The sequence below is a fragment of the Camelina sativa genome, chromosome 5 (genome assembly GCF_000633955.1).
Source record: "Camelina sativa cultivar DH55 chromosome 5, Cs, whole genome shotgun sequence".
NCBI classification, from domain to species: domain Eukaryota; kingdom Viridiplantae; phylum Streptophyta; class Magnoliopsida; order Brassicales; family Brassicaceae; genus Camelina; species Camelina sativa.
Window position 1 is genome coordinate 13,143,785 of NC_025689.1, and position 11,273 is coordinate 13,155,057.

Below are 11,273 nucleotides of genomic sequence, written 5' to 3' on the forward strand. Positions count from 1 at the left end.
AAGAGATCAGTTTAGTGAACTGGGTGCTTCAAGGTTTCAAGAAGGGAGATCTGTTACAGAGATGCGACACAAGAATTAATCGAGAGCATTTGGTGGCTCGAGAAGTGTTAGTGGTCCTGAAAACAGGACTTCTCTGTGCAAACCAATCTCCAGAAGTTAGGCCGATGATGAAGCACGTGTTTCGGTTTCTCGATGGTACAGAACAACTCCCCCATGATGACTATCTCTTCTATGGAGTCTAACAGAGCATTCAAATCGACTCATAAGGTGATATCGAACACAATTGTTATTGAAGCGTTTTCGTTTTGGTAGTGTAAATAATGATTGGACCAAGACATGATGTAAATCTAAAAATTGTACCATACTGTAAGATATTTGCTTCTAAGTTCTAATAAATAGTTTTCGTGATTAAAAAAAGAGATAAGAAAATTTGCAATGCATAGTTTACAGACATCTCAAGCAGAACACAGAAGATGGTTAACCCAACATGCAACCATCAGTATACAAACAGCAAAATAGAGATCAGAAAAGTCGGTTCCACAAATCTGATCGTAGGAAAAGAGAATATTGCACTTCACCTGATTGGGTCTAGGCACAAATGAGAGGATCCGTTATATAGCCACTTTCTTAACCAAATCCTGTAGTTGACACTATACTCATCTATAAACAAATCCCAGAGTACAAATAAGTTTCAGTATAAAATGGTATTTCATTTATCCACAACATTAGTAGTACCACAGTCCACAAGCAAACGGTGCATGAACATTCTTCTATCAACTCAAACATAATGATTCCCAGACAGCCACAATACCAAATTGTCATAAAAATCTACTCAATGCAAGAAACTATTACCAGAAGATGAGCCATGAATGTCTGCATAAAGTCTGCACTCAAGAATAGCAGAGAAATTGTCACTTGTCCAATTTTGCTGCCACCAACAAACAGACCACATAAGAAAGTTTGGAACACGTAAGAAAAAGCACCACATAAAAGATAGATCTAGCATGGCATTGTATCTTAAAAAAGCTGTTCAAATAAAGGTGGATAAGGATTTAGTGGTTGATGCCCTTCTTTGCTTTCAGTGACTCGAGTGCTTTGTTTCGCAACTCAATCTCAAGCCTCTTTGGATCTGACTCCCCTTTTTTGTTCTTAGGATGGGTCTCAGCTTCATCGCCCTCTGAAGTATCAGAATGCTCTTGATTCTTATGTTTCAGCTTCCCACCACGACGTTCTTCCCTTTTACGACGTCTCTCCTCTCGCTTGCGTTTCTTCTCCTCCTTTCTCGTTTTCTTTTCTTCCTTCCTCCTCCTTTTAGCCTCCTTCCTATCTTCCAGGTCAGAATCAGAACTGCCCTTATCATCTGAGGATACTTCTTCCCTTGAAGACCTTTTCTCCTTTCTTCTCTTTCTGTCCTTAGTATGATGTCTGATATTTTCCTTAGAATCAGAGGACAGGTTTGCATCCAAGTCGCTGTTATCCTCTTTCTCAACCTGATCACTGCCCTTCACCTTATTAGAAACAGGCTGACTCTTTCCTTCTGAATTTTCTACTCTAAGCGATTCCTCAGGTGAAAGTGGGGGCATCTCTGAACCATGGGTTCTACTGGAACGCCTCTCTGGTATCTTATCACTGCTAAGAAATTCAATAGACAACAGTTATTAAAACATGAAATCTGAAATCAAAAGAAAATCATACGGAAAAGAAAAAGGAAAAAAAAAAAACACACCTCTTTCTCTCTTGCTCCTTCACATGTTCTGCACGCCTAACTTCTGGCACCTTTTCCGGTAATTGTTTCCTCTTATCAATATCAGGCAACTGCACTGCAGTTCTCTTTAATAGCTTGGAACTTTGAATCCCGTCCTCTCTATACACAATGCAAAAGCAGAAGATGGTCAAGGAGTTAATAACTACTGATAAGAAGAATCTGCATGTAACTTAGAACAAGTTATACCACCTTATTTTAAAAGGCATTGGCACATAAAATGATAAATGGAGTCATCAAGAGCATACCTATCTTGCTCTTCAGATGGATGTCCAGGAGATCTTCTGTCCCTCTGTTGCCTTCTTCTACTTGGAGAAGGAGATCTACGGCGAACAGGAGGTGAGAACGACCTAGAAGGAGATCTACTCGAGGATGGAGACCGTCTCCTACGTCTGTCAGCAGATGGAAATCTTCGACTACGCCGGTCGACAGGTGTTGGTGACCTGCGCCGAACAGGAGAGCGTGCTTTGACATGAGATGAAGGAGAAGATCTACCTCGACTTCTAACAGGTGACATAGATCCACTATGCTTGACATGTGAAGGGGATTCTCCTTCACCGCGTCCAGCTGGGGACAAGGAGCCTCGCTCTTTGGCAGGAGTCAGTGAACTACGTCGTCTAACAGGTGGTGATGGTGATTCCAGGTGGTTGGCTGCATGAGATCCTACAATCCTCATCGGCGAAGGTAATCCTGCACGCCTAGGAGGTGGTGAAGGCAACTTTTGCCCAGCAGGTGGTGTAGGCAATCTTGCCCCAGTAGGTGTCATGCGCCTAGCCACCGGTGAGGGAGACCTCCCCTGTGAGTCAGACCTTCCTCGCTTAGCCAGTGGTGACCGAGACCTGTTGCGCCTATAGAGTGGAGACGGAGACCTGTGCCTTCTAGCTGGTGGTGAAGGAGACCTACGCCTTCTAAAGGGCAGAGGAGATCGCCGATGTCTACCAGGCGGTGACGGTGACCTGCGTGACCTAGCAGGTGGTGAAGGTGACCTGCGTGACCTAGCAGGTGGTGATGGTGATCTGCGTCTCCTTGCAGGCGGAGATGGTGACCTGCGTCTCCTTGCAGGCGGAGATGGTGACCTGCGCCGCCTAAAGGGTGATGGAGACCGGCGACGCCTTGAAGGGGGTGGTGACTGACGGCGTCTCTCAGGCGTAGATCGCCTGTGACGTCTAATTGGTGACCGAGACCTGCTTCCATAAGCAGAATGTATCCTACGTCGCCGAGGAGAAAGAGACCTACGCAAGGAACGTGATCTGGATCTACGCCTTGAATTCGACAATCTCCGCTTTCTGGGTGAGATGGAGGCATCTGATGATCGTGATAAGCTCCTGGATTTCCGTTCACTGTTGCAGAAGTAGATCAGCCATCAGAAAAAATCGCACTAGGATTTACAAGATACAGAACTAGCAAGTTGGACATCACACGATACAATTTCTTAGGAATAATAAAACAATTGTGGAAGGCAGCATACCCAGAATAACTTCTAGAGCCTGAATTTGTTTTGCTGATAGACCTAGAACGTGACCCTCTGCAAAGCAACCAATCAATATATACTCACATATATGATAAAATGATATCAGAGAACAAAATTATTGAAAAGTTACCTAAGGGGTGAGCGGGATGCTTCTCTGCGACGTGGAGATATCAGATCCCTGCATCAAGGAGGCAATGTCAAAACCCACTCACATCATAATCTTAGCTACATTCAGATTTCTGGAGAACCAGCAAACCAAATGCACATGCACAGCACCAGTAGCATAACTAAAAATGCTAGAAGACCCAGAACAGCCCTTGACAGAAAAACTTTAAAAAACTGTGCCAGGAGTATTTAATAGAGATGATCCACATACAACAAGTGGATGGACTCAATCAAGAATAATATCACACATTTCCAGACTATGCATACCATGATAAAGAACACAAGGGGATACAGTTATGACCAGAGACCAGAGGTTCTCTATCAAGTCTAGCTTCAATAAATGACAAGAGAGAGGTTATGAAAACATAAGCATCAAGAGAACTCTACCTTCTCGTTTCTTTTACACCATTCTTCTCGTCAGCCCTTCTCCCATCCTCTGGAAGATCTCTTGAAGGTTTTTTCTCCATCCCATTTTTCCCCTTGAGCTCAACGCTGCTGTCCTACAGTAGTTGAGGTAAAGCACATGAACCCTAATAATTGCAGAAGCTATCTGAATAACATGAAAAGAATAGTCGAATGTTAAAACCAGGAGCATCTATATAGACTGAAACTCTAGCATGAATAAGTTAGTCTTACTATTTTCCTCAATGAATCATGCTCGTGGTTTGCTTTTTGCATTGCTGCTTCCTGTCACAAAAGTAAAACAGTCATGAGACAGCAGGAGAGAGAAAAGTAATTCAACATCAATTCCAAACTTCAAAATAACTATTGAAGAATACCAGTTTCTTCTTTGTGTCAGCTTCTCTAGCATCTAAAAACTGCTGTGGAACACCACTTGAATTATTCTGTGCGCTTAGAAGAAGCGTCCAGAGTTCTTTCATAAACTTGCCAGTATTTTTCTCCATGAATCCAGTTAGCGATATCTGAATCTCCTTACCGTTCACTACCTACATTAGTAACACCATTCAGTTAACAATAAAGCTCACTTGATAAAACCAGATTACCCCCTTTTATCTCATGTAACATCAACCAACAACACTAAAGACATATAAACCCTTCAATCAATAATTTATTCGACATGAAAAATGAATACTCAAAGAAAAGTCCAGTTATCAGATACCTTCCCATCAAGCAGACCATAAATAAAGTTGATGAGAACTTCATCTTCAAAACCAAGAAGCTCAGTGACTCTAGTCGCAATCCAAGGCTTCATAACATCCATCTTCACTTTGGTCACATCCACCTTTTAGAAACATAAACCATTAAAAAAGCCCTCAAACTACAGTGAAATCTCAACTAAGTAATTCAACGAACCAATTTGATTATAGAATTCACAATTCGTCAAAATTGGAAGAAACTGACCAGATTCTCCAACTCCGGAGCAAATTTCTGACTCTTCATCAATTTGGCTTGCTTGTTAGAGAACCGAGTATCCTGCTCGGCGGAGGTACCCTAAAGAAACCAAAAAAAAAGAAGACGAATCAGAACGTAATCAGAAACCTATGAGATTCAAATCAAAGCCATAGGAAAAAGAAAGCTTAAGATCTGGATCTAAAAGAGATTATTACATCAATCACAGTAACTAAGAACGAAGATGATCGGAAAACTCACCCGGAAAAACCCGCCGGACATGTTTTAGGGTTTGGTGAAGCAAAGATCGAAGAAGCTTGAAAGAGAGACTTTGTGCTTCGGTGAAGTAATCCACGCAGATGTGAAAAGATTTTTGAAGAGATTTTAGTTTACGAGCCCTAGCTATGAGATGAGATACTTAATTTTGTTTTTCCATTGTTACCCTCAGTTTCTTCAGAATATTACTTTATTGCCATTTGTGATAGTATTTGGTTTTAATTGGCCCCATAAGCAACATAATTTATACACTAACCTATCGGTTTGGGGCATTGCCCATTAGCCCAAAACAACCTTGTAGTAAGTTATGGGAAATTACTACTCTTTGGTCTGTTGATCTCGAGTGATAAAAGACATTATTACTGAAACATGCAATATATATATATATATTAAAATTCTAAAATCGGCTGGGCCGAGGCCTTACACACAAAAGAGTCCAGTTACAAAAAAAAGAAATCGAAAATTTTGCCGGAAACAGACGGAGGATCGGATCGTGCTACTGGCCAGAAAGCAGAAAAACCAAGCCTTAAATCCAGAGCTTTCAAGGTCCACGGCTTAGCAACACCATCGAAGGGTCGAAGATCAACGGTGAAAGAAATCGGTTTCCACCATCGATCTCTTTCCTCCGACGCACCACCAAAGCTACAAACCTCCCAGAAAACCAGTGTCGCGATGCCATCGACAGATCTATTTTCCCAAACAACCCGACATCATCAGATATATCCCCTCCATCCCAGATCTGGGCTCTCCAATAAGCAAAGCTCTTTCAATCCAGATGGGTGGAAGCAAAGTCGCCGTGGCGGTTTAGAAGATCGTTGGCTCACACAAATCCTCTAAACTTGGAATCCGCGACCGCCATCTAAGATCCAAAAGGATCTACAGTTAACCACCCTATCAAACAGCAAAACCCACCTTAACCTTACCGACTTCCGTTGTAGCCACAGATTCCAGGAAGACGGTTGAGCCTAGAGGAACTCCGATGCTAACCATCCGACGTCTTCAAACCGGGGCTCGACTACAAAGCTCCTCTTCCACCTGACTAGATCCACAGCTACATCGGCAAGGATAAATACCACACCGCCGCTGACGGAGAAGAGATCCTACTTACCACTAGACCTTCAATGCTAACCTCGACCAACTTGCATGAAGACCAAGGAGCTAAACAAAAGAGGAGGGAGGGAGAGGAAATCGCGACATCAGAAAACTGCTGCCGGAAGGATTTCCCTCCCTCAGGTCTGAAAATAGCAGCTAGGGTTTTGAAGAGAGAGAAGGGAGCTTTTTTTCTTGCCTCTCAAAGGCCTTCCAAAATCAGTACTTTTTGCCTACTTACTATATTTTTGCCTCTCAGATCTGCCATGCAACTTTTGCAAGTGATACTTTACGAAATCAGTACTTTGCATAGTAAGAGTAACATTTTTTGGGTAAACGGTTATTAAAGAGGAAGAGAGTTTGTTTCTAAAACAAAACAGTACGAAGACGAGTGACGAGAGACGAGAGTTTATGCTAATTACAGCGGAAAATAGTTTAAGGCTAAGTAGGGTTGGAGGATGAAGTTAATAAGAAAAAAATGCTAAGTTTTAAATGTAATACAAATGAGAGGAAGGGATTGAAGTAAACTATCATAGTGGTAATGGTAGAGGTAGACCATATTTTGTTTATGAAGTTTGGTGGAGACTTTGATGGTTCGGTGAGTTAAATAACAACAATATTGGTGGTGATGACAACAACAACGAAGATTGACAGCAATTTCGTGGACATCATCAAAATGATAGGCTTCATATAATTTGTACATGATACTTGCCAATTTGTTAGAAAAGTGAAACTTTCTAAGACGTGTTTTCAATTGACTTTACATAAATCGAAACCCTTATTGAAATTTAAAACATTGTTATAATCGTAATTGATGTCATCATCATTAGAGAAGAATGAGACACATTTAACCATATCTTTGCCAACACTAATAAGAAGCGAGATCTTGTTGGTGTACTGTGTAAATGACTAAATTATATTTATAAAATTATATATATAATAATAATAAATAACAGTCTCAGCTTTAAAAGTTTTTTTTAACAATCAAAGTATTTAGAGTCAAAGCCTTTGTAGCCAAATTCTTTTTCTTCCTTCTTCTTCTTCCTTCCCTTCTTTCTTCTCCTTTGCGGATGAAACTGTCGCGTCCACACAACCATGGCTCCTCACCATCATCTTAGTCACTTACAACCCCAATTCATTGTCTCCAAAATTCATCCACCACCAACACCATCTCGGATCTAATGGATTCAATCTATTTCATTTTGGATAAAGAAATCTAAATCTAAGAGGATACTATCTTGTGAACCCAAAAACTCTAATCACAAACAATTATCAAACCAAAAAATCCAATTATCTTGGAAACCATCTCCTTCACCCGGATTCATCATCATCACCACCATCTTGTTCACATGATCTCATCATCATCACCACCAACTCGTCACCGAATCTCATCAATTTATCTTGAATGTGACCATAAACCATTTCATGATAACGGTGGAGGTTTATCGGCGAAATCGCAAATAAAATATATATATTTTCCTTATATAAGGAGGGCAAAGACATCTTTTTATCTAAATATAAATGTTTATTTATGCAATCACGGACATAAAATAATTCCATAAGATTCTGGAAACAAATGCCTAATCCCTACTATTAAAAAACGTTGCCTGAAAAAAACCTTAGTTTTATAAGAATTTACAATACAATGCCATTGGAGTTATGACCAATTAATTATTTTGCGAAAAGGATAAAACCGTCATTATCTAAACAGGGTAAACGGATAAACGCGCGGATCCTAACGACCCGGTTATGATATTTCGGATCTTCTTCTTTAATCTGGACCATTGCTTCACTTTTATCTTGGCCGTCAAAATCTATATTCATATTTTTGCATTAACATTTTTTTTCCACATATTTAGCAAAAAAAAAAAAAGAATATATCTACAGAAAACCCGATTACTAACTCACACCACATTAATGCCGAAATAAACGTCAAAAGGAATATATCTACAGAAAGTCGTATGCTAATATGCATTTAATCAAATCAAACATAATCTTACCAAATAAGGTTGTTTTACATTTACATCCTAAAATATAGCAACACAATAGTCAACATAGAAAGAATGTATTAATACTCCTAAGATCTCGCAATCATTTAATATATAAATTGAAATCCAACATACAACCTTCCTATAATACATTTTCGATTCACATATCGCAAATGGAAATGTACATTTCATTCGCTTCATAATCGAACTAAATTTACTATAACCGAGCATATTTGACATATATACCTAATGAATCTTCTCTAAATCAAAACAAATCGGATCTTACAATATCTTATAAACTTGCGAAATCCGGTGAGTAAGTTATTTCAATATCTTCAAATTAAACTTTCTCATCAAGATTGTATTAACTCACGATGAAAAAAACCCTACCATTCTACCATCATCTCAAACACTATATAAATGTGTCATTCACACAATCAATAAGCACTCGCTACACCACAATTGAAAACTATCATAAGCAAAAAAAATCCAAACCTATTTTAACCTCAATGGCCCCTTATATGCAGTATGACTCATGTATCATTTGTCAGGCAAATGACGGAATTATGGTAAACCGTTTGATCAGGTTAGCGACTTACAAATAAGGAGAGAAGAACAAAACCATACAGCTCCAACCGTCAACACTTTTCTTCTGCAAATCATTCTGGAAGTGAAAGGGGTAAGTAACACTGACTCCTTTAGTGTAAATAACAGATTTAATTTGCAGCTTACCAATTCTAATATATAGACACAAGAGACATAAATTGCTACTTTACCACATATAGTCACTTACTTATTTTCTGGATTTTTCAGTCTTAAGAGGTTTACATGGTCCGACACCAGTTATGGCACCTCCTTCTGAATAATATGCACGCACACCACGTTAGTTTTTTGAAATTTGGAATACTATGTTTAATCATGTTTAACTCATTAATGATTTTAATTTGTTTAGTAGGAAACAAGGTATTGGTTCTACTTCATACTTCATGTACAACGACACCAACCATCTCAATATGTGTTCAAAGAAAATTAATTCCTCAAAAACCACTTAGAAGAAGAATTTTCTAATGCACTATGATCTCCATCTCTACAAGGTAACAATGTTCTTTTGTTTCACATTTTTTACAAACCTATCAAGCATATTCTATTATTAAACAAGATTTACTAACATTTCAGACTTATCCGATCAATCTACACTCAAGAGTCAAGAATATATCTTTAACTATTGGAAAAGAAATATAGCTTACTGGGAAATAATTAGATTGTTCGGTTGTCAAATATTTAGACATGCAGGTCCTCTCAGATTGTATCTGTTGTAGATCTTCACCCTTGGTAGCGGAAGCGCTGGTGTTGAGAGCAGTGATCGAATCGGCCACAAATCTGCGGATCAAATTAATCAGAGCAATAACCTATAATTCAAGCTTTCGAATCCTCATGGTATCTCCGACATCGCCTCTTGTGCTTTCGAATCCTCATCGGTTGTCTTTATTTTTGTTTCAGTTTGTGGATTAGCTAATGAAGAAGCTGATGTTTTAGCATCAAAGATTTAAAAGGCCTATTTGTATTAGTCTCAAGTCTTTTTTTTTGGTTAAGGCCCAAATCTTTATGCTGATGAAATAAGATATTAACTTTGCTTTACTCCACTTTACCAAAACAGTATTTTATTTCATTTATTTTTCTTTAAGTTTTCGTTGTTCTATTTTCATGTTTTTTCTCACTAACCAAATCAAGTACTGAGAAAAAACACGAAAAATAGAACTCCGAAAACTTAAAACAAAATAAATGCCTTATGTAAGTTACGATCTGCATTTTCTAATTTAAAATGCCTTATGTAAGTTAAATTATTTAGTTACAAATTCCTTATGTAAGTTAAACTAGGTAGTTATGCCACATTGTATTTTTTTGGTTTATTTTTTTGACGACGTTACAAATTATACCTCTCTTCGAAAAAGACCGGGTTCAAGAAAGACCAGGTTCTAAGGATTTGGGAAAGAAACAGAGTATTTAATTTAAAATTCACAATTCAATAATATTAGATATTGTTACCAACTACGAAACGCATTGTTTTTGTGATTATGTATATAGATACAGTAATTTAGGTAAGGGTTGACTATGCGACAGATAATGATCCAATTTGGAACGAGTTGATAGTTTTTGGGTATTTTTAAAAATAATTAGATAGTTTTTGAGTATTATTATTTGTTTTTAGATAATTTCAACTAACTAAAAGTTAAATATTCATTGGAGAACTCAAGTATCCTGTCTAAATTTTTTACCGAGTACCTATTAATAAATATTGGCTAATGAGTAATAATTTAAAGAGAACGATCATAGGACAAAAAAAATTATGATGGATACGAGAGAAGACGGGACAGGACAAGACGTGATAAGACGGGATAGGATGGGACGAGACAGGAAATATTTCATGTTATAAAGTAGATATGTCTAGGTTATATATGTACAATAATTCAAACTAAAACTTAATTGAAATCCAATATTTAGATTTAATATCAATTTTATACAAATACTTATTTTATACATTTAAAATAATACGATTCTAACTCATTTTTCAAATTTAAATTTTATATGAGAAAGAAAATTAATATTAAGTTAATTTTTATGAAAAAGTTTAAATTAAACAAAACCACAACATCATGTTATTAATGTTTATCAAAAATTTTAAAAATAAAAAATCAGAAATAAATATGAGAATAAGGTGGCTGGATCGCTCCAACTCTTGGGACTATCATCAGGTGGCTGTTCCGGCAAATAAGGTGGCAATTACTATCGTGAATAGTATTACGAGGAACAGTAGGTTTCAGTCATATTTAGCACTCAGAGGGTTATCTTGGCTTCATGATCAAGTGCATGCCGAGGAATAATGTTCTTGGTGTTTATTGTTGTTCTTGGTTACTTTCGGTTCTTAAACTATTTTTGGTTCTATCAGATGACCCAAACAAGAAAAATTTGAGAATATAAATATCTTATTGTTCTACCATCAGAAGTCCATGCAACAATTTATTTTATGATTCATCATCACTGTCTTTGTTGAAATCCTCCAATATGCAATAAATTAAATTTCATGAGAAATCATTATTGTAAACACCTAATAAAGAAAAAACTTATTTTTTGTGTGCAATTAAACAGAAAACATATAAAACTAAAAAATTGA

The 11,273-nt window shown here is 37.6% G+C and overlaps 1 protein-coding gene and 1 long non-coding RNA gene across 4 annotated transcripts; both read right to left on the reverse strand.

Annotated features, from left to right (window-relative positions):
* LOC104786766 (serine/arginine repetitive matrix protein 1) lies at positions 387-5,128 on the reverse strand. 3 transcript variants are annotated; one of them, XM_019245903.1, is made up of 13 exons: positions 5,010-5,128; positions 4,761-4,850; positions 4,519-4,641; positions 4,178-4,345; positions 4,035-4,085; positions 3,786-3,898; positions 3,364-3,411; positions 3,231-3,287; positions 2,011-3,102; positions 1,727-1,864; positions 1,067-1,632; positions 853-928; positions 387-660 (listed from the first exon to the last, which is right to left on the reverse strand). In XM_019245903.1, exons 1-12 carry the CDS (start codon positions 5,028-5,030, stop codon positions 912-914), a joined length of 2,484 nt encoding a protein of 827 aa, XP_019101448.1. In that variant the 5' UTR covers positions 5,031-5,128; the 3' UTR covers positions 387-660; positions 853-911. The 3 variants fall into 3 exon arrangements, with proteins under 3 accessions (XP_019101448.1, XP_019101450.1, XP_019101449.1); XM_019245904.1 differs by lacking the exon at positions 387-660 and having other exon boundaries at positions 696-1,629; XM_019245905.1 differs by lacking the exons at positions 4,519-4,641; positions 4,761-4,850; positions 5,010-5,128 and having other exon boundaries at positions 3,786-3,948.
* On the reverse strand, positions 7,717-9,638 carry LOC104786769. The gene is made up of 4 exons (XR_767641.2): positions 9,349-9,638; positions 8,895-8,959; positions 8,701-8,765; positions 7,717-7,927 (listed from the first exon to the last, which is right to left on the reverse strand). It is a non-coding gene; the product is annotated as an uncharacterized LOC104786769 (long non-coding RNA).